General features: G+C 53.2%; 2 protein-coding genes and 1 non-coding gene across 4 annotated transcripts; 2 read left to right on the plus strand and 1 right to left on the minus strand.

Annotated features, from left to right (window-relative positions):
* The first annotated feature begins 75 nt into the window (after positions 1 to 75).
* On the plus strand, positions 76 to 6,577 carry Nxnl1 (nucleoredoxin like 1). The gene is made up of 3 exons (XM_026389902.2): positions 76 to 212; positions 2,002 to 2,345; positions 5,376 to 6,577. The coding sequence occupies exons 1-3, from the start codon at positions 183 to 185 to the stop codon at positions 5,662 to 5,664; spliced, it is 663 nt and encodes a 220-aa protein (XP_026245687.2). The 5' UTR covers positions 76 to 182; the 3' UTR covers positions 5,665 to 6,577.
* A 3,309-nt stretch (positions 6,578 to 9,886) lies between these two features.
* Positions 9,887 to 16,452, plus strand: Tmem221 (transmembrane protein 221). 2 transcript variants are annotated; one of them, XM_026390010.2, is made up of 4 exons: positions 9,887 to 10,427; positions 12,244 to 12,329; positions 15,023 to 15,253; positions 15,917 to 16,452. In XM_026390010.2, the coding sequence occupies exons 1-4, from the start codon at positions 10,108 to 10,110 to the stop codon at positions 15,970 to 15,972; spliced, it is 693 nt and encodes a 230-aa protein (XP_026245795.2). In that variant the 5' UTR covers positions 9,887 to 10,107; the 3' UTR covers positions 15,973 to 16,452. The 2 variants fall into 2 exon arrangements, with proteins under 2 accessions (XP_026245795.2, XP_026245794.2); XM_026390009.2 differs by having other exon boundaries at positions 15,023 to 15,986.
* Trnav-cac (transfer RNA valine (anticodon CAC)) lies at positions 13,530 to 13,603 on the minus strand. The gene has a single exon. It is a non-coding gene; the product is annotated as a tRNA-Val (tRNA).
* Positions 16,453 to 22,431: the final 5,979 nt, after the last annotated feature.

The following is a 22,431-nucleotide window of genomic DNA, read 5'->3' on the forward strand; positions in this document are numbered from 1 at the left end:
GCTCACCCCACCCCCACTCCAGCTGCCATTGGTTTCTGCCAGCAGCCCACGGGTGGGTGCAATGGGGGGCGAGGAAGCAGATCCGGAGCACAGGCCCAGAGCCAGCCACTGGCCTGCACTACTTTTTCAAACCAGGGATCAGCAATGACCTGTCTCTGCAGCCGCACTTCTGCCCTGCCAGAATGATTATTGCAATCACACCCACTTTACAGGTAAAGAAAGTGAGCGCTGAAGCAGAGCTTGCCGCACTGGCTTGGTGCTGAGATTGCAAATATGGGTTGGGAGCGAGCTGTCTCTCCTCCCCTCCTATTCCTCCCTTTTTACCTCCTCCTCATTACCACCCACTGGAACTTATCCTTCCTTCTCTTTCTTCCCTAGTTCCCTTTACCCTAATTCCCTCTTCTCTTACCCACTTCCTCCCTCGTCCCTTCCGCTTCCCTTCCCCTCCCCCTCTTCCTCTTTCCACCTCCCCTCTCCTGTGACCCCTCCATTTTACCAGGTAAACTAAGCCCTGACTAAGCACCCTACACTCATGACCTCATCCAGTTCTTCCCACAGCACCCCCCATCCCCTTTGGCTTTGGAAACCCACTTTTTTCCTAAGCGTGGTCTCAACCCTCCAGTAGGGAGCCATCTCTGCTGCACTGAGCCAGGCTCTTCCCCATGGTCAAGTATTCTTTTTTATCCTCATTTATGCCTTCACTTACAGAATGCCCAGGCCCCCAGGGACACCCTGCAGTACAGGAAGCATTCCCCCAGTTATCTTCCTGGAATACAAAAACCCCCAATCCCAGGGCTGGGGGTACAACTCAGTGACAGAGCACTTGCCTAGCATGCACGGGTCCCTGGGCTCCATTCCCCCTGCCAAAACCCAAAAAGTTTTATCTGGCTCCATGGTTGCAAAATTATAATAGTTCCAGCTATTCGGGAGGCTGAGGCAGGAGGATCATGAGTTCAAGTCCTGTCTGGACAACTTAGCAAGACCCTGTCTCAAAATTAAAAAAAAAAAAAAAAGAAAAGAAAAAAGAAAGAAAGAAAGAGGAAACATTCCCAGTGCCAAGGTTTATTATCCCCAAGGATTTTGCATAAGGGATTGAAGATCTATTCCCTGACAGGGTAGAACTCAGGCTTTGGGACTGAACCAGTCTCTGCCCCTCTTCAACTGATGACCCTGGGCAGGATACCTCTCCCCTCTGCACCTTGGTTGCTGGGTAGATGTTAATGGGAGCTGGGCATCAAGTGCATTGATTACCCAGTCACTGCACGTGGCAGTGGCTGGCAGTGGGCCCTCTGCTGGGTGTACTGCAACAGCAAAGAAGTTTCTTGCACTTTCCAAAAGAACAAGAGAAAATAACCAGTATTGAAATAAAATACAAGAAGACCAAGACACGGGGACTGCATTGTAAGTAGAACATGAGCACCCTGTAGAAGTGAACAATTTCCCTGAAATAGACGCCATAGTAGGTATGAGTGTACAGCGGCTGTTGTAACAAAAGTACCTTTGCCTAGGGGCAACAGAAGCCTATTATATCTGGCAGCTCTAGAGGCCTGAAGTCATGGAAGCAGAGCGCCCTCTGGAGGCTTCAGGGAGGAGCTCTTCTGGCTGCCAGCTGTTGGTGGTTCCCAGGGTTCCTTGGTTTGTGGCCCCATCACTCCAGGCTCTGCCTTGGTCTTCACTGGGCTGTCTTCTCTCCGGTGTTTTCTCTTCTCTTTCTCATTTTCTCAGTCCGTCTCTCTCAATTTGGAGCAGGGAATGCTGGATAAGTGCTGTACGGCTGAGCTACACCCCCAGACCCCAGTTTAGATTTTCTGCAATGTGTTTTCAGGCCCACGAGGGCGCTCTCCCCGCACCAACCCCTGCCCTTGGAGGCCCTGCAGAACTAGGTCAAGATTGAGCAGATTAGCGAGGTCCTAAACTGGCTTCCTAGAGCTCTCTATTCCTGGGAGAGGACCAGACCGCAGGTCCAGGCCACACCACCTGGGGATCTCTCCCTGTCCCCAGCACCCAGTTGGGGCTACCATGGTCTCCCTGTTCTCTGGCCGCGTCCTGATCCGCAATAACAGCGACCAGGATGAGCTGGACACCGAGGCAGAGGTCAGCCGCAGGCTGGAGAACCGTCTGGTGCTGCTGTTCTTTGGCGCTGCGGCTTGTCCCAAGTGTCAGGCCTTCGTGCCCATCCTCAAGGACTTCTTTGTGAGGCTCACAGATGAGTTCTATGTGTTGCGGGCAGCCCAGCTGGCCCTGGTGTACGTGTCGCAGGATCCCACAGAAGAGCAGCAGGAGCTGTTCCTCAAGGACATGCCCGCGAAGTGGCTCTTCCTGCCCTTCGAGGATGATCTGAGGAGGTAAGGCGGGACAGGAAGGTCTGGGAGGGCTTCCTGGAGGAGGCACCACCACCAGAACTGAGGCATTTGCTTAGTGATTTGTCCCTTCTCCCTGGGGGAGTGAACAGCCCTGTGTGCCAATCCGGGTCCTAGAAATTAGGGGTACAGAAAGTGGTGTCCATTCCCACTCCCATCTGACCCCGGGAGCAAGGGTGAAGTGGGGAAAGCAGATGTGAAACAAAGACTCAGATCCATACAAAATGTCAAATTGCAGGAGCGTTCTGGAGGACAAAGGGAGGCCCCCAAGTGGAAATGCAATAGAAACCTCACTGAAATCCAGGAGTCAGAGAATGCTTCTGGAGGAAGTGTCTTTAAAAATATCCCCAGGCATGTAAGAGGATGGTGGCCACGGTCCCAAAAGCAGGGTTTGCAGGCACAGGGCCCAGCACAGACATAAAGGCGGGAGGCTGTCAGGAGAAAGGACAGCCAGTTCAGTTCAGGGAGGCTGAGTCATTCCCAGTGTGACAGGTGGGTGGAGTAGAGCCCTCTGAAGGATCCGGTAGACCTCAGCCCGCCTGGAGCCTTGCAGGGTGTGAGAACTCCGGAGAGGGAGCTGATTCAAGCTTTGCCAGGAGAGCCCAATAGTGGCTATTTTGGAACTTGCTCCTTTTCTGAAATGAGAGGTACTTTCATTTTTATTTTTTTTATTTTTTATTTTTTTGGTACTGGGAATTGAACCTAGGACCCCTCTACCATTAAGCTATATCCCCAGCCCTTTTTATTTTTTATGTGGACACAGGGCCTCACTAAGTTGCAGAGGCTGGGCTTGAACTTGGGATCCTCCAGCCTCCGCCTCCCAAGTGGCTGGGATTACAGGCATGCACCACTACGCCCAGCTCTTTCATTCTTTTTTAACCCCGACTTTTGGTTTTGTTTTTCTGTAGTGCTAGGGAGGAGCCCTTTCTTTTTCTCATGAAAGAAAAAAAAAATTCAGGACCTGAATGTGTTGCTCAGGGGGCGGAGTGATCACCTAGCCTGTATGAGACCCTGGGTTCCATCCCCAACATTAAAAAAAAAAAAAAAAAAAATCCAAACTCAGCAAAAACTTGAAAGAAGTGTATAATGAAGTCCACAGCAATTGTGGCATTTTTCTGTATGTGTGTGTGTGTGTGTGTATCAGAGTGTGTGTGTATGTGGGGGGGGGTGATGAACCATTTGACAGTGAGTCACCGACCTCCTGACATTTTACCAACTTCATTCATGTTGGTGCCCAAGGGGAAGGTCTGTGGTCATGGAGCGCTTCCTTCCCACTCCTTGTTATCAGAGTTGGGACATTTGCCCAATCCTGCTGCCCTCTGGCAAATAGGGAGTTTTTTCCTCCAAAGCAGGCCAAATTTCTGTCCCTAGGGAAGAAACACGAGTCCCAAGCACATCTCAGATGACACCTTCTATTTGGGATGAGGTTTTCCCCATCACCCTCCTTGAAAGTGGCCAGCTAAGGTACACACTGTCCGGCTCAATTCAAATTTCAGATACACAACAAATAATGTTTTTGGTATCTATGTCTCATGTGATTTGGTGTACTGCCACAGTCTGGCTGGGCACAATTCAGGAGCCACTTGACAAAAGAAACAAACTTTATTTTTAGAACACACACACACCACACCACACCACACAGCTCCTCAGGAAAAACCCTCAGAGCCAACTGCCACCATGGGCTTCCCACAAGCCTCTCAACCTCCCCCACTCCTCCTGCTCTTGAGGATGATTGGCTGGGTTGTGTGGGCGGATCCATTGTGTGGGTGGAGCCAAAAAAGTCCCCCAATGAGCAGCTCCGTGGTCTGAAAGGGCGGGGAAACAGCCCAATGAGCATCACCGCAGAGGAGCCAATCAGTTGGCAGCTAGAAATTGCGGCAGCTGTGAGCCAATCATCAGCCGGCAGCTGGAAGTTTGCTGGCACCTGGAAGTTTGCTGGGGCCCCTTGGGCTGTGGCTCTCAACAGGGTACATTCTTTTTTTTTTTTTTCTTTTTTTTTTTTTAAAGAGAGAGTGAGAGAGTGAGAGAGGAGAGAGAGAGAGAGAATTTTTAATATTTATTTTCTAGTTCTCTGCGGACACAACATCTTTGTTGGTATGTGGTGCTGAGGATCGAACCCAGGCCGCACGCATGCCAGGCGAACGCGCTACCGCTTGAGCCACATCCCCAGCCCCCAGGGTACATTCTTATACTAAGAGTTTTCTTTGTTTTTCTGAAATTCAGATTTGGCTGGGGGAAGGGGGTCCTAGATCTTTAACTGCTAAATATGCTATTTTGCTCCCATGGGATTTTGCAGGTACCACGTGTTCCCTGGCTGTGGGCCTGGGAAAAGACCACCCAAGAAAGCAGCAGATTAAAATTAACAACTGTGGGTGATGGGCCCAGTCTGGCAGCCCAGCTCTTCCCTGACGGGTCTGGCCTAGAGTTTGGTGCAGGGTCAACCCCGGGTGCACACAGCTTCTCGTTCGCTTTCTCTCTAACACTTAGACCATAATCAAAACTTCTTACCATGCCCCTCCAGGGCTTTCTGGCTCAGGTACCCTGCCACCTCTGGGCCCTTGCACATGCTGCATCCTCTACCTGAGCACCCTCATCTCAGTTCACCCTCTTTTCCTCCTGCAGATTTCAGATCAAAGGTCACCTTCTTGAAGTGGCCTTCGCTAATTGGTAGCCCCTACCCGACTTGATATTCCTTATGGCATTCATTCATTCATTCATTCGCCCCACAACACATTCCCTGGGCATTACACCGCCTTGAGCTGTTTCAGGCACACACGATTCTAGCGAAAGGAGGCAAATCCATGCCCTTGTGGATCTACAAATTCACTGTGGGAGAAAATGATAAGCAGGAGAAATAGACTGTACAGTATGTTGTATGCTGAGCGGATCCAGGAAGAAAAACAGAAACGCGACCCAGCAGGGACTTAAGGGAGGGGCTGCGATGGGATGGGGCTTAAAGGGCGGCGGTCTGAGATCGGTGTCCCAGGATCACGGATGGGCCGGCCCTCCCCGCAGGGACCTCGGGCGCCAGTTCTCGGTGGAGCACCTGCCCACGGTCGTGGTGCTGAAGCCGGGTGGGGACGTGCTCACTCGTGACGCGACGGCTGAGATCCAGCGCCTGGGCCCAGCTTGCTTCGCCAACTGGCAAGAGGCGACCGAAGTGCTGGACCGCAACTTTCTGCTCCCCGAGGACCTGGACGACCCGGCGCCGCGGAGCCTCATGGAGCCGCTGCGCCGCCGAAAGTACCGAGTGGACAAGGAGACGCGGGGCGGGCGCGGCCCGGAGGGCAGGACCCCGTTCTGAGCCTGCGGAGGCCCGGGGAGCCTCTGCTCCCGGAGGAGCGGTCCCCCAAGGTTCAGGGACGGGGACCGGCCTCTGCCCTAGCCTCCCGCGGAGTATTGAACCCCGGTGGGAGGAGGCGGGGGGCCCGAGCTTGGGACCGCGGCGCTCCTCCGTCCCGGTCCTCCCACCCCCGGCCATCCCGCCTCCGCCTCCGGGGAAGGAAGGCTGCTCTGAGCTCCGGTGACCCGAGCCGCCGACGGAGAGGGGCGGGGGAGGGGAGGGGTCTGCCCTGAGCTCCACCCCCAGGGGCTCCGCCCCGTCCACATCCCCACTCCCGCCCCGGATCCGATCCCCAGCGAGAAACGGCGGGGTCCGGGGAGCCGGTTCTGGTCCCTACGCCACCGCCATGGGGACAGACTGGGGCCAAGGTTGGGGCAGGTGGCGAGGGAGTCTCCATTCAGACACCTCCGCGCACTCAGCGCGGGCCCAGGGCCTGTCCTCGTCCTCTGGGGCTTCTCTGGGCCTCCCGGGAAGCTGGCAGAGCTTTTAAAGTACCAAGAAATATTTTTGAGACCTGATTCTAGAATATTTTTCGAGACCTGGTCCCCAAATGGGAAAATGCAAACTAAATTAAAAAACGTGCTGAGAACGCTAAGCCCATGGTGCATTAAACCATTTGTCCACAAATTTCATATTCAAGCTTTTAAAAGATTTCTATTTTACGGGGATGCATTTCCCTATTTAGCGCCATGGATGCTGGGGGCCAGTGACCGCCACAGAGGGCCAAGAGTCTCCCAGGTCTTCATCCCGGGGATCCCGAGGGAGAGAGTAGAATATAGGAATAAAACCCTCCGGTCTAGACTCACTTCTCGACTTCGTGACTGTGGGACAGTCACCTTCCTTCTCCAAGCCCCATTTCTTTCCTCCAGAAAATAGCAAGGCCAGTCCTTCCAGGTGGATCTGCCAAGAAAGCAGAAAGGGGTTCGCTCCGCGCTCGGAATGCTTTTCCTACGGCGCCCTCTGGCGGCTGAATGGAGCGGCGCGTCTTGGGGCGGAGCCAAAATGCAAATAAGGTGTAAGCCACGCCCTCCACACCCAGTTTCTCTAAAAGGTGTCGGTGAAGGGGGACGCAGCTTTCCCTCTCTGGACCTCAGTGGGCAATTCTGGGAAATGGCCGTTTCTGAGAGATGGGCGTGTTGGACCTTGTGAGATAGCAGCTCTTAAACTCTAATCCCAGGTGGCTGATTTTAAACCTCTTTCTTGAACCTACCGCGGGGCTCGCAGCCCGTCAGCAAGGTTGCTAACCATCCCAGCCAACTGCCGCCCCGTCTCCGACCGGTCCGCGGGGGCTGGAGGGGTTTGACCCAAGGCCAAGATGAATGAGATCATCCTCCATGGGGCTCACTTGAAGGCTCAACTTTCCAGATTGAATGCAGACACCATAAATTGGGGAGTCGCCCCCACACAAGGGGTGGGGCCGGGCCAGGGTATCTGGGTGCCCACAACCCCCAACAAATAAGGATGAACCTAAAACAGCTCAGTTAATGTCCTTTGGCCAGATTAGGAAACTGTCCCTTGTGCGTCTCTTGTATGCTTCCACCTCCTCCTCCAGGCTGTGAGCCCCAGAAGAAAAAGCTTGTCTTGGTCACCATGAGCCTCCCAAGCTGGGAACAAGGTGGTTGTCCCATCACTATTCGTCAAATGAACAAATGCAGGTATTTTACATCTCTGTATCTTAAGTCCTGGAAAAGAACAGGGATGCTCATGTGGATGGTTGCTGAACCTCAGCTACCCCACCTATAAAACAAGGAAAAGTGTGTTGGTTGAACAGCCGGGTGAATGAACGAATGAATCAGAAGTTGTAACCTATGCAAGATGAGGAGGCCCAGAGAGGTTAAGGTACTAGCCCAAAGCCACACAGCAAAAAAAGAATGCCACCTGGGGATGAGGAGTCACCCCTAGGCTCCCCCAGAGCCATTTTACCTATTAAGGACAAAGGTGAGGACTCGGGGCACATAAAAAAATTATTTTTCAATTAATTTTTAATAATTTATTCATTTACTCTAATTTGTTATACATGACAGAGAATGCATTCAATTTCAAGTAAATTTGAAATTTGAAAAAAAAAAGTTGGCTTCATCAATTGGAAAAATAACTGGAAATACAAAGCCAGTGAAATCGCTGGTGCATCTGGGAAGTAGTAGAGAGCAGTGGGTGGGAGGTGAGGTGCTGGGTTCAAATCCGACTCTGCTGGGAAGTCTCAGTACCTCTCTGGGCTTCCGTTTCCTCCTCTGGAGAGCAAGGCAATGTTCAGGGCTATTGCAAGGTCTGGACGGGGGTCAGGAAATAGCCACTGCACCGCAGGAGCTGGGTGCTGTGGGGGAACAGAGTATAAGAATTGCAAGACATATAGCTGAGGAGGGTTCACCGCCCGGGCTGCCTAGAGAACTCCTTCAACTCAACAACAGAAAGTTAGCCACCCTTAAAAAGGGCCAAGGACTTGAATAGACATTTCTCCAACGAAGATACTCAACAAGGATGTGAAGAGCTTGACTCAGGACTCATTAGGGAAATGCAGATCAAAGCCATAATGTGGTACCACTGCCCATCCCCCAGGATGGCTATTATCAATTTCAAAAAGAAGGAAATAGCAAGTATTGGTGTGTGCCGGAAAGAGAGGAAAAACTCTCCGCATTGCTGGGGGGAGGGGTGGAAAACAGTTGGGTGAGTCCACCAAAGGTTAAAATGGAGTTATCATCAACCCCACAATTCCACTCCAGGGGTTCCCGAATACTTGTAGATGCACATTCATAGCAGCAGATTCACATTTTCCAAAAGGTGGAGACCACCCAAGATGAAAAAGCAAAAGTACACAATGGAGTATTACTCAGCCATCAAAAGGAATGAAGCACTGACACCCTCTACAATGTGGATGAACCTCGAAAAGATGTTGACTGACAGAAGCCAGACACAAAAGGCCACGTAGTGTGTGATCCCATTGATATGGAATGTCCAGAACAGGAGAATCCACGGAGACAGAAAGTAGATTACAGAGTGCCAGGGCCTGGAGGAGGGGAATGGGGAGCAAGAGCTAATGGGGCAGGGGTCTCTTTGGGGTGATTAAATTATTTACAGATGAGGCCGAATGAATGGACAATATTGTGAAGGTAATAACAACTGCTCAATACAATGGTTTAAGTTTCACCTCAACTTTTAAAAATTAATAGCGGAAGAACATGGTGGGTGGGCTGGGGAAGGAATTCAGGAGGGTCTCCTGGAGGAGAGAACGTTTCCTCAAAGTCTTGAAGGTGATGGAGGAAAGGAGGGAGGGGGAACCATGGCCAATTACAGGCTTTACGGGTCCAGCGACAAAAGTGAGAATTATTTGGGGCTGGGGTTACAACTCAGCGGCAGCGCGCTTGCTCGCACTTGTGAGGTACTGGGATCGATCCTCAGCACCACATTAAAAAACAAATAAAGAAAGATATCTTTTTGCTTAAAAAAAAAAGGGTGAGTTATTTAAAATTTTATTCAAACATCTTTTTTCCCCTTTATCTTCCCCTCCTCTTCTTCTTCTTCCTCCTCCTCCTCCCCTCCCCCTCCCTCTCCTTCTCCTTCTCCTATACTGGGGATTGAACCTAGGAAGACTTTACCACTGAGCTACAGCCCCAGTCCTTATTATTTTTTACTTGGGATCCTCCTACCTAAGCCTCCCCCCTTACTAGGATTACAGGCATCCCCCCCACACCCAGCTCCTCCTCCTCTTCCTCCTCCTCTTCCTCTTCCTCCTCAGTACTGGAGATTGAACCCAGGGACTTAACCACTAAGCAACCCCCACTTTTATATCTTATTTAGAAACAGGGTCTCTCTGAGTCGCTTACAGGCTCGCTAAGTCGCTGAGGCTGGCTTTGAACTCTCGATCTCCTGTCTCAGCCTCCTGAGCCGCTGGCATTACAGGCGTGTATCACGGTGCCCGTCTTCAAATATCTTGAGAGAGAGAGAGAAAGAGAAGAATAGAGTCGGTGTTTAGGCCGCAGGCAGTGCTCCTTTAGGAGCTCAGCGAGCTCCGCTCCGGGTTCCCCAGATCCAGGCTCTGTGCCCCTGCACCTCTTGGGGCCTACGCCCCGCCCCGCTCCAGGCTCCGCCCCCGTTCCAGGCCACGCCTCCTCCCATCTGCAGGCCCCGACCCGCGCACCAGGAGGGGGCGCCCGCGGGTCCCGCAGAGAGAAGAAAAGGCTTCATCCCAAGTTTTCGGGGACTTCAGCGTCCCAGCAGCTGTCGATACCCCGGGTCCTCAGTCTGGCGACCCCTAGACCGCCCCCAATCCAGCCCCAGAAGCTTCAGGCACCTCCTGATGTCGCGTCCCTTGGGGACCCTCCGGGAGCCCGAGGACTGCCCCAGCTCCTCTGCTTTCTAAAGCTTCTGGCTTCCTTGACTGTCTCCCTGCCCCGCAAGACCCCTGCCATGGCTCGGTCGTACGGCGGCCGGGTGCTGGCCGCGATGACCCTGCTGGGCATTCCCGCGGCGGTGCTGGCGGCCCTGGCCGCGCAGCTGCTGTTCCAGCTGCAGGCGGGACGCGCTGAGCTGCGGGGGGCGCGCGCCGACGTGCTGGGCCCGGAGCTGGGCACCGGCCCGGGGCTGCCCGAGGACGCGGCCGGGGCGCTGCTGCCGCTGGCCGCCGCGCTGGCCGCGCTCGCCCTGGTGCTCGGCCTCACCTGCCTGCTCCTCGCGGCGCTCTGTGGCCACCTGGGCGCGGAGCTGGCGCGAGGACCCAGCCCTGGCAGGTAGGAGGACGCGAGCTCCGGTGTCCGTCGCGTTGTCGTTTATCCCGCTGAGCCCTGCCCGCCTCCCGCTGCTGTGGTCAGCTCCGGGAAGGCCCGTCCTCCCCTGGGGCTGCTGCTGTCATCCCCACATTTACTGCGCCTCAGGCAGCAGGGGCTGCTCTCTCCAGGCCTCTGGCTGGGAAGAGGGTGGGCTGGACTTGAACCTGAACCTGGGTTCTAGCCTGGGGTGGGGGCTCCCTAGGAATCGAGCTCAGAGATGCGCACATGAGGGGGCGTCTACCAGAGGCAGCGAAGGAAACTCCCCTGGGCCGAGGAGGACACCCAGACTCTTGCGTCTCCCTCCCAGACGCTGGAGGAGAGGAGTCTGGATTTGGGGGCACAATCTGGTCGATTTAAGCAGATGGAAACTTCTATCTTTAGGGTAGATCCTGCCCATATCATGCACCTTTCACCCAAGGGACACCCACATGCATGTGTCCCCTCGTCCCCAAATATGTCTGTGGCACCTGCAGGTGGCAGGGGCTGACTCTGAACACCTGGACAGAGCAGGGACTAAATGGCCCCAGACAGCCACTCGCGGACTCACCATCTGAAAATAAAGAAGCACAAGAGATTTATGACGTCAGAAAGGGTGGATGCTAGGAAGGAAGGAAATGGGGTGATGGGATGGAGGGGGACAAAGTAGGGGTGTCATAGGATGGTCAGGGGAGGCCTGAACTGAAACTTGTGGGAGGGAAGGAAGCAGAAGATGGGGGGTCTGTGATCCAAACAGAAGGAGCAGCAGGTGCCAGTGCCCTGGGGCGCAGTGATTGGTGTCTGGGGGGAGGTGGCTGAGGTTGGTGTGGCTGGAGTGGAGACGCAGGGAGATGAGGGCAGGAGGTCTGAGGGACTGGACCAGTGGGGCCCCAGCCCTGTGGCCAGGACTTAGGAGGGTTGTGAGTGAGGAGCTGACAATGTGATGGAGGTTTGGAGTACTTCCCTGTGGCCTCCAGGGAGGTGGGAGGGGGTGGCAGGGAAACCCAGAAGGAGGCCCCTGAGGTGTCCCGTGGGAGGTGAGCAAAGAGAGCTTAGGGACTGCCCGACCTTCACTAGGTTGCCGCCCTGCCACCACTCCTGGCAAGGGAACCTCGTGTCCTCACCTTCAAAGTGGATCTGTGGTCCGTCAGATAGTGGAGGCAGGGAATTAGGGGGGTGGACCCAGGGGAGGATGGACAGGCGGGGAGTGGGCAGTGGGTGGATTTGGTGGACAGATGGAGGTGGAGGGACGGTGGGCGGGAGATGAGTGATCAGTGGACGGTCGGCGAGGCCGTGGACAGAGGGGTGCTGCTTAGTGGGCGGAGGGCACAGGTCGCGGGTCCAGGGCGGATGGCTGCGGGGTGGGGGGTGCGGGTGGAAGAGCTGATGGGGCTGGACAGTGAGCAGTCGGCAGCTGGGTTGGAAATGGGTGACTGGGTGGGTGGAGGGCTGATGGGGGAAGCAGGTGGACAGCAGGTGAGTGGGTGGCACAGAGCTGACGGCTGGCGGGTGGACAGAGGGGAAAGGACGGTCTGAGGGGTCCCTATGTGAACGGTGGACGGGGCTGATGGGTGGACGGTGCCGGGTGCTGGTGGGTGGCTGGTTGGATGGATGGACGGTGGGCAGTGAAGGGCCCTAGGTGGAAGGAGGGTGGCCAGAGGGTGGTGGCAGGGGCCCCACTTGGATCCCTCTTCCCCGAAAGCTGGGCCCTGCTGTCATTTAGGCCCCTCTCCCTCCCTGTCCCCACGGCCCCTGCAGCCAGCTCCATCTCCCGATGCCTTCTCTTGGTCCCCCTCCGCAGGTCCGACTGGTTTCTCTCTGACTGCCGCCACCTCCGGCACGTGGCCCTTGGCCTCTTCTGCTGCGGGGTCTGCGTCTACCTGGCAGGTGCGCTCGGGGCGGCACTGGGGATGGCCCCTGGGCTTGTGGGGGTGGGTGGGGACCTGGGGCAGCCTGCGCGGGTCCAGATCCCGGCTCTGACGCTGTCCCCCTCCGGGGCCTGGGGCAGATCCTCTGTGTGCCTGGTCCCCTGCCATTCAGTGGCAGCCATTTCCACCCAGGCCTGGTGGAGTTACTGGGGGATCCAGGTAAATACCCATCAAATTTCGCAGACGGCCTCGGACCCAGAGGGTCTCCAGGACAGTGGCTGTCAGCAGATTAGCTCCTCATCAGTTTGTTTATTTGTTTTAATATTTTTTAGTTGTCGATGGACCTTTATTTTATCTATTTCTATGTGCTGCTGAGGGTCGAACCCAGAGCCTCACACGTGCCAGGCGAGCGCTCTGCCGCTGAGCCCCCGACCAGCCCTTCTCACCAGTTTTACGTTTTGTTTGAACAAGTTTTCTCAGCTGGGTGTTTTTGTTTGTTTTTTTTTTTCTTTTTTTTTTTAATATTTATTTTTTAGTTCTCGGTGGACACAACATCTTTGTTGGTATGTGGTGCTGAGGATCGAACCCGGGCCGCACGCATGCCAGGCATGGCGCGCTACCGCTTGAGCCACATCCCCAGCCCTCAGCTGGGTGTTTTTTATTCTTTTGTTTTGTTGTTGTTGTTGTTGTTGTTGTTTGTACTGGGGGTTGAACCCAGCCCATTTTATTTTATTTTTGAGACAGGGCCTCACTAAGTTGCTGAGGCTGGCCTCCAACTTGCAATTCTCCTGCCTCAGCCTCCCAAGTTGCTGGGGCATCAGGTGTGCACCACAGCACCCTCCTAAAAGGACACTTGTGGGGCTGGGGCCCAGGGGCAGGGCACTGGCTTAGCATGTGTGAGGCCCTGGGTGGGATCCTGAGCACCACATAAAAATGACACAAATAAAGGCTGCTGTCCATCTACAGCTCCAAAAAGTGTTTTAAAAAAGACACTTCGTATCTTATATTTTAAGCTTGGAAAAAAAAAAAACAAACAAACATGTCAACGTAGAATCCACACTGAGGCAACACCTAGGCCCTGCCTTCTCTAGAAGCACCTGTTTTATTGGAAGGAAAACCAATCAGATTCATGAAAGACAAGGGATTAGCCATTACTGACTTTAATTACTTTTATTTTTTATGAATAAAGGATGTTTTTCCCCAATAGTTTTTTTTCCCCCTGTGGTGCTGGGGATTGAACCCAGGGCCTTGTGCATGTGAGGCAAGCACTCTACCAACTGAGCTACATCCCCAGCCCTTCCCCAATAGTTTTTATAAATCTATTGCAAGTGGTTTATTTGTAATTAATAAACATGGTACATGTTTATGGCAGCTATTATGATTTTCTTAGTCCCACAATAGAAAAATAGAAGATAAAAAATGATGGATTTAAAGTATTTTTTTATGAAATATAAACCTAGGGTTCAATGTGGAAATTTGTAGGTAGATTGTTGTTTGACTTAATAAAAAGTTCTAGACGTGGGATTTTTAAAAAGGAAAGTGGAATCGGTGTCTCATGTATTTGAAATTCTCAGGGGTAGTTGGCTTCAAGTGCGGCTGGATCCAGGTGCTCCAGTGAGGTTGTGTGAAGTGCCTCTTGCCTCAAGTTTCCTCTGTGTCCGCTGAGTGTACTTCTCCCAGAATGATGGGCTATGGACACTTGGGATTCAGTACCTACAACCTCAGGCTTTTCATGGGCTGACAAAATTTTGAGGTCAAAAATATTGAGGAAAAATATATCCTCACATCCTCATTCTAAAATACAAGAAAATCACAGAGAGAAGAAGAAAGTCATTATGTCCGATTCATTAAGCGTTAAATTGAGAATTCAGTCACCTCCCATTTAGACTCCTTTAGAGGTTAGGTGACCTCATTCAGCAAGAATTCACAAGCCCTTCCAGCCAATCACCCATCCACTGCTCCCCGGAGCCAAAAAGAAGAATCATAACAAACCCTTTCAAAATGTTTAGCACAAAGAAAGTTCTTGGCCCCATTTTAATACATCAGGCATGATGCATGGGGGCATCTTCAAAAGGAAGAGTGCAGCCAGGCGCGGTGGCCCACGCCTGTAATCCCAGCAGCTCAGGAGGCTGAGGCAGGAGGATAGAGAGTTCAAAGCCAGCCTCAGCAATTTAGCGAGGCCCTAAGCAACTCAGTGAGGCCCTGTCTCTAAATAAAATGCAAAATGGGGCTGGAGTGTGGCTCAGTGGTCGAGTGCCCCTGAGTTCAAGTCCTAGTACAAAAAAAAAAGAGGGCAGAGTCAGAGAAAACAGAAACAACCCAGAAAGTGCCACAGAGTCCCCCAGCCGTCCTGGGTTTCTCTCCTACCTATACCCCTCCCACTGGGGGAAGAAAATCCCTGTGTCCCTATAGGCCAAGCAAAAGTCCCAGGGCTGACTCTGATAGGCTGCGCTGGAGTCACGTGATTTCCCTCCACCAATTACTGTAACAAGGGAGAGCAACTCTCTCGCCATTAGGGCCTCCCTAAATTGAAGAGGCTGGCCTTGAATTTATGATCCTCATTTCTCAGCCTCCCAAGTGGCTGGGATTACAGGTGTGTGCCACCACACCCTCTATTGCAGGGTTTTCTATTGTCACTCCGCATGGGGGGGGGGTGTCCCTGAGGGCTTGGAGAACTGACCTGTGTTAACTGAGAGTCATTTCCTTCCCTAGCGCTCTCCATCTATGCCCTGCTGCTTTTTGAGATTGAGACAGGCGCCGCGGTGGCCTCCATCCTAGGCTCCGGTGCCCTGGTTCTGGTGGCCATTCTGACCCACACCCTGCTCCGGGCTGCCCGGGCCACCCACCATGGTCTCCGTGAACTGTCCCCACAGTCCTTTGAAGATAATTCTGCACGCCCTGCCGAAGCCTCCAAGGACAGCCCCAGGGCTCAGCCCCAGCATGGTACCCACCGTCGGACCCCATATTCATTCTGCCTGGAGCTTGGGGACCCCCTTAGGACCATGGCCACTGCCACAGCACCCAAATCCCTGGGGGGAGGCCGGGAGAGCAGCCTGCCTACACCCCGAATGCACCGGACACTGTCGACTGGCATGGGGCCCTGGGAGGGGGTCACTCAAGAGATGCGGAGCATGCTGGGCCACAGACCAAGGGCCACAGGAAAGGACTCAACGCTGGTGTGAACCTGAGAATCAGGAATAGATAACTGGTGTAAGGTAGCAAGAAGCAACTATCATAGAGATAGGTCCAGGCTCAGCTGCAGTAGCAGTAAGACTTGATTTCTCTTACAGTTTACATCATCCCTGGTTATGGTCTTTAAGATTGCCTCATGGTACAAAATAGCTGCCAGGGCTCCAGCCTTTATCTCCCCACAAGGAGGGAAAGTCAGAGTCCAAGCCTGACTCAGAGTCTTCTGAAAGTCTGCCTATGAGGCTTTGGGGCCCTTCTGCTTACCTCTCACTAGCCAGAACAGAGTCCCAAGACCAGATCTCCATGCAGGGAGCCTGGGAAATCTGGTTGCCCAGAATGAATGAAGTTCTGTTCCAGGTAGGAGGGGAGGCTGGGGCTTAGACAGTGATTCTCTAAGTGTCTCCATCCATTTTACAGATGAGGAAATCGAGGCCCCAAGAGGGGCAGTGACTCACCAGAGGTCCCAGTTCTGAGCATCAGAGCCAGGATTTGCCCCTGGGTCTCGTAAGCCCCATGTTGCTGACAGATGGTGCCAGTCTCAGACCCCGCACGACGCCCCCCCCCCACCTGCCCGGGGCTGTGAATGTCTGAAACCCATGTGCGCCAAGCAGCCCACAGCCAGGCGCAGACCCGGAGGCTGGACCCACCCACGCGCCTGGCTGCAGGCCAGTCTGCTCTGTGCCTCAGTTTCCCTGCCTGTAAAATGGGACTGGAGGTGACCCTGCTCTTCAGGCTGCCAAGAGACCCACGAGTCCATACGAGCCGGCTGGGGCCTGCGCACAGTAGGTCCTCAGCACACGAAACCATTTCTGTGTCGCTGGGGGTCGGTGTGCCTGGTGTCGGGAAATGGCCGTGACGAGGCGAAGTGGCTTATGGACCTGATGGAGCTCTGTGGGCTGCAGGACAGGGACCAGGGTCCCCCACCCTCCACCATCTTGCACATCCTAAATAAACTCCAGACCTCGCCATCTCTGTGTCATTTAATCCATGTCCAAATGTCCCTGTGGCCAAGCTCAGGCCCGTGGTGGGCCAGGGTGACAGAGGGGTGGGCAGGAGCAGTGGACAGGGTACCTCCTGGGGCCCCAGCCCGGGAGCCCGGGTCCTGCCCATCTTCCCACATGTGAGTCTCCGTGGGAGGGCCCTGGCTGGCCCCACCTGCACCCCAAAGGGACAAATGTCCCCAGGAGGCTTACAGCCAGGGACTCCAGGGCCTAGGAGTCAGGGTGGGCTGAGGCCCTGGTGAAAGCCCTTCCAACAGGCAAAGAGGTGACAGCCCCCAGCAGGGAAGCTGAGCCCTGAGCCTGACTCTGGGCAGGGACCCCAGGTGGCCATCAGCCCAGCCCACTCCCCCATGGAGCCCGGGAGAAGCTGCACAGGCCTCCTCAGGCCTGCAGATGGGACAGAAAGGTTTGTCCTTGAGCAGCCAGAATGGCGCCTGACACAGGGGCCCCAGCAGGGACAGACTTGGGACAACATGATAAACATCAAGTACGAGGAGCACATTGAAAAAATGGTGCGCAGGCGCGGTGGCGCTCACCTATAACCCAACCATTTGGGAGGCTGAGGCAGGAGGATGGTGGTCTGAGGCCAGTTCAGCAATTTAGTGAGGTTCTGGGAAACTTAGTGAGACCCTGAGTCAAAATTGAAAATTAAAAAAAAAAAAAGGGGGTAGGGATGAGGTACTTAAAAAAAAGAGTTAGTTAAATGTTACGTGAATTTCACCTGAAGTTTAAAATAGGATCGAAGGAGGCGCCTGGGCTGGGGGAGGCCCCAGAGGGTGAAGCCAGGTCTCCATGAACGCTGCACCCTGGGCGCCTCTCCGTCTCACCTCATCTGTCCCTTCATGTCCTCATGAGACCTTCAACTTGAGCCCTGGAACTCTGCAGGGCTCCACAGGCCGCCTGGCAGGTGTCCACGGGCCCAGCGGGAGCTGCCTCCTGCTGCATCCCCTGGAAGGCGAGGGGGCCGGGCCTCTTCCCAGCTCAGGCACCATCACGCAGGGAGGAGGGAGGGACAGGGATCGGGCCAGAGCCAGCACCTGAGTTGGGAGGCACCTGATCAGAGTTTGGCAGGAGAACGCAGAACATTCCAGGAACAGGGACCTGCCACAGGGCGCGGCCGTGTGACCCACATCCTGACCCCCGATCCCAGCACAGTCAGGTGACATGGGAAGGAACAGTCACGCCTTGGTTCATTCCACTCCTCATCCACACAGGCGGCCCTCAGCAGGCTCCTTGGTGTTTGGGGGGGGGGGTGGTCAATGCCTGTCAAAGAGGTCGCCTGCTGGGCGCTGTCACCCGCTCCTGTAATCCCAGCCACTCGGGAGGCCGAGGCAGGAGGAGCAGGGATTTGAGGTCCCAGCCTGGGCCACTTAGCGAGACCCTCAACTTAACAAGAAGCTGTCTCAAAATAAAACAACAGGAACTGGGGACGCAGCTTAGTGGCAGAGCGCCCTCAATCGCCAGTACTCAAAAAAAAAAAAAAAGAAAGAAATGCCGCCCTGGTTTGGGGTCATCAGAACCAGACCCTCGCAATGACTGCGGGGCACGGTCATCTGGGAGAAGACCACAGGAGCCCTGCAGGGCGCCAGGGAGCGGGCCGCGCTGGCGGACCTCGGGGAGGCACCGGGCTCCCACCCCAGGGCGCTGGGCAGCGGTGTCCACCCGATTCCCATCAGGCTTTGGCTGAGGGCTGCTTCCACCCTCCTGTGTCCCAGGAGGACGCACCGCTGTGGTCTCAGGAGGCCCCGACAGGGTCACGGGTACCTGCCTTCAGCAACCTGCCTCACCTACCCGTGAATTGGGAGGAGGCGCAGCCCACCTGCTCCAGCTGAGCGGCCTTTATCCAGGAGCAAAAAGGAGCCGGGCGCAGTGCGCATGACAGTAATCCTGGAGGCTGAGGCAGGAGGATCTCGAGGCTCTAAGCAACTCAGTGAGATTCTGTCTCTGAAGAAAATACAAAATGGGGCTGGGGCTGGGGCTCAGGGGTCGAGGGCCCTGAGTTCCATCCCCGGTTCTCCTCTCAAAAAAAAAAAAAAAAAAACACACATAGGGAGATTTGCCCACACTCTTTGTGCTTAAGAGGAGTGTGAGGGGCTGCGATTGTGGCTCAGTGACAACGCGCTCGCCTGGCGTGTGTGAGGCACTGGGTTTGATCCTCAGCACCACAATAAATAAATTAAATAAAGGGCCTTTGAGGGCTGGGGTGGAGCTCGGTGGTGGAGGAGGAGTTGCAGGCGGTCGCTCCAGGTTGGACCCCGGGTCTCCTCTGCCATCTCTCCTTTACTTCTGCATAGAACATCTGAAAGTGGCCGAAGGGAGCCGGGGTCCTCTGTGCTGGTGACATTTAACTGACACCATCCCGAAGGAGGCTGATCAGTCCAACAAGGACCTGTCTTGGTCTTTTTTTGTGTTGCTGCAACGGAATGCTTGAGACTGGGAAATTTATAAAGAGGTTTATTTCTGACAGTTCTAGAGACGGGGAACTCCAAAATCAAGGGGCTGGCAGCTGGCAACAGCCTACCTGTCATGGCATGGCATGGCACAAGGCATCATTTGAGGAGAGAACCAAAGGGAAGACACCAAATCCATTCGCTCTGGTCCTGGCCTTAATCCACGTGTGAGCACTGAGTCCCCGAGGGCTCATCCGCCCCTGAGGTCTCATCTCTCCACACTGTCGTCGAGGGGACGAAAGTTTCCAACACATTCAGTCCCAGCAGGGCTGACACACATCCTGTTGCTACTTTTCAAGACAGAACTCTTGGAGCTGACATAAAACTTTCAGGGAGTCCTGGTTCTTTTTGTTTCTACCAAGCACTGTCTGTGTGGCCAATAGGGATGGTGATGCTGTTGAATAGAGGGGACTTTCTAACAGTCGTTTTGTACTCATGAAAAAAAAATTCTAGATAATATATTTTGGGTGAAATAAATTTAGAAGGCCAGTGTTTTTAGGATGGTTCTACTAAGTTGAACCTCTTGGCTCAAATACGTGCACATACATTTCCTAGAATAAAGGGAGCAAGAACCAAATAAGTACACCTTGATAGCCAAGCACATTGTCTTTCCCTGACTTATGAGTCCTATCAGATGTATCAGTCAGCTATTACTGCATAACAAATTATCCCAAAATGTAGCAGCTTAAAACAATACATATCTTGCTGGGTGCAGTGGCACATGCCTGTAATCCCAGCAGCTTGGGAGGCTGAGGCAGAAGGATCACAAGTTCAAAGTAAGGCACTAAGCAACTCAGTGAGGTTCTCTCTTTAGATAAAATGCAAAATAGGGCTGGGGATGTTGCTCTGTGGTCAAGTGCCTCTGAATTCGATCCTCAGTATATATAAAAAAAAAAAAAACAATAGGTATCTATTACCTCTGTGTATTAGTCCATTTTCCTTTGCTATAACTAAATACCAAGGGCTAGATAAATCATCAAGAAAAAAGTTTTATTTAGCCCAAAGTTTTGTTTTATTTTATTTTATTGCAGTGCTGGGAGTCAAACCCAGGATCCAGTGCATGTGAGGCAAGCTCTCTACCACTGAGCTACATCTGCAGCCCTAGCTCACAGATTTGGAGGTTCAAGGCCACGGCACCAGTATCAGCTCAGCTCTGGTGAGGACCTCATGGCAGATGGGGTCGTGGCTAGAGCAAATGGGAGAGGGAGAGATCACATGGTAAGACAGGAAGCCAGAGACTGAGGCAGGGCCAGGCCGGCTCTCTTGTAACAGCCCTCTAGCAAGAATAACCCTGGTCCCAGTAGAAAGGTAATGATCCCAATAATCTAATGACCTCCCACCAAGCCCCACCTCTTAAAGGGCCACCTCTTAACATCACTACACCAAGGACCAAGCTTCCAAAACATGAAACCTGGAGAAACAAACCACACCCCAAATCCAGCACTTGGTTGCTGTAGATGGGGACCTGGGTGCTGCTGGGTCTCCTCTGAATATGGTCTGTCTCTCAGAACTCTTGCAAGAGTCTAATCCCTGTGTTAGTCAACTTTTCCTCACTGTGACCCAACACCTGAAATAGCAACTTGGAGAAGGAGAGACTGACTTCGGCCATGGCCTCAGAGTCTCAGTCCACGGTGGGCTGGCTCCATTTCTTTGGGCTTGATGTGATGCAGAAGGTCCCAGCGGAAGGACAGCGGCTGAGCTCATGGCAGCCAAAGAGCAGAGAGAGGGGGAGGGAGAGGCACCAGGGACAAGGTGCAGTCCCCACAGGCGTGCCCCCGGTCACCACTTCCTCCACCCACAGCCCACCTGTCTGTAGTTCCCCGCCACCTCCAGTCAGCCACTCCGATTTCAGGGGATTAACCCACCCCTGAGGCCGGGTCCTCAGAATCCAGTCACCTCCCCAGAGCTCCACCTCTGGACATGGGTGCACCAGAGACCAGGCCTTCAACTTGGGATTCTTTGAGGACATTTTACACCCGAACTATGACAGTTGCCAGAGTTTTATATTAATGTTATTTAGATAAACAATCTGGGCTGGGGATGTGGCTCAAGCGGCAGCGTGCTCCCCTGGCATGCGTGCGGCCCGGGTTCGATCCTCAGCACCACATACCAACAAAGATGTTGTGTCCACCGAGAACTAAAAAATAAATATTAAAAAGTTCTCTCTCTCTCTCTCTCTCTTTAAAAAATAAAATAAAAATAATAAAAAAGAAAGATAAACAATCTGGCCCACTCCTGTCATCCCAGCGACTTGGGAGGCTGAGGCAGGAGAATCGTGAATTTAAAGCCAGACTTAGCAACAAACAGCAAAGAGCTAAGCAGCCCAGTGAGATCGTGTCTCTAAAGAAAATATAAAAAAGTGTGGCCTGGGTTCGATCCTCAGCACCACATACAAAATAAAGATGTTGTGTCTGCCGAAAACTAAAAAATAAATATTAAAATTCTCTCTCTTAAAAAAAAAAAGGGGGGGGCTGGGGACGGGCCTCAGTGGTCAAGTGCCCCGAGTTCAATCCCCAGTACAAAAATAAACAAACGTGGGGCTGGGGATGTGGCTCAAGCGGTAGCGCGCCCTCCTGGCATGCGTGCGTCCCGGGTTCGATCCTCAGCACCACATACCAACAAAGATGTTGTGTCCGCCAGAAAATAAATAAATATTAAAAAAAAAATCTTAAAAAAAAAAAAACAATCTGTCTATGGTGTTTAGAGGTGGGGACCTTGAATAGTGATTAGATTAGACTAGATCAGCTGCCATGATTGATTCCTAGTGGCTTTCTAAGGACACAGGGAGAGATCAGACACACACACACACACACACACACACACACACACACACTCTTACACCATGATGTCTTGCAACCTATAGAAACTCTCAACAGAGAGACTGTGCTGTGCTTCTTGAACCTTGTATCTCAGAACCATGAGCCAAAAGATAAATCTGTTTTCTTTATCAAGTAGCCTACCTCAGGTATTTTGTTATAGCAATGAAATGCTGACTAATCTATGATTCTACTGGGTCCTTCCCCCTCTAGGTCTCTCACAAGGCTCCAGTCAACCTTTGGCTGGGAAGGATCGGCCCAAGCTGACTTCCTGGTTGCTGGCAGGATTCGGTGCTCTGTGGGCTGTTTAGCTGAGGATCTTCTTTCCTTGGTGACTTCGGGCCAGAACCATTCTCAGTTCTGTGACACATGGTCCTCTTTAGGGGGCAGCTCATTTCAACAAAGCCAGCAGAAGAGTCTGCCAGCAAGATGGAAGCCGTGTCTTCCTTCTGTAACCTGACAACGAAGTGGCACCCCGTTGCCCTTCCTGCACTCTTTTGGTTAGAAGCTCAAAGGTAAGAGAATTACATAGGCCTAGGGGTCACATGATTTGGGGGATCATCTAAGATGTGACCTAATATCTTGTAAATTTTCTGGGCTTTCCTAAAGAGAAACGGAGAGGTAAACAAGACAAGAAAACAATGCTTTCCTCACAGCATGAAAAC

This window comes from Urocitellus parryii, chromosome 3 (assembly GCF_045843805.1).
Source record: "Urocitellus parryii isolate mUroPar1 chromosome 3, mUroPar1.hap1, whole genome shotgun sequence".
NCBI lineage: Eukaryota > Metazoa > Chordata > Mammalia > Rodentia > Sciuridae > Urocitellus > Urocitellus parryii.

Bases quoted from the DNA above. Each gene is read 5' to 3' on its own strand.
- Nxnl1 (XM_026389902.2), top strand. From the start codon at position 183: ATGATTATTGCAATCACACCCACTTTACAG. The intron at 213-2,001 runs GTAAAGAAAGTG...CCCTGTCCCCAG, and splicing joins CAATCACACCCACTTTACAG to CACCCAGTTGGGGCTACCAT. The intron at 2,346-5,375 runs GTAAGGCGGGAC...CCCTCCCCGCAG, and splicing joins TTCGAGGATGATCTGAGGAG to GGACCTCGGGCGCCAGTTCT.
- Tmem221 (XM_026390009.2), top strand. From the start codon at position 10,108: ATGGCTCGGTCGTACGGCGGCCGGGTGCTGGCCGCGATGACCCTGCTG. The intron at 10,428-12,243 runs GTAGGAGGACGC...CCCCCTCCGCAG, and splicing joins CGAGGACCCAGCCCTGGCAG to GTCCGACTGGTTTCTCTCTG. The intron at 12,330-15,022 runs GTGCGCTCGGGG...TTCCTTCCCTAG, and splicing joins GGTCTGCGTCTACCTGGCAG to CGCTCTCCATCTATGCCCTG.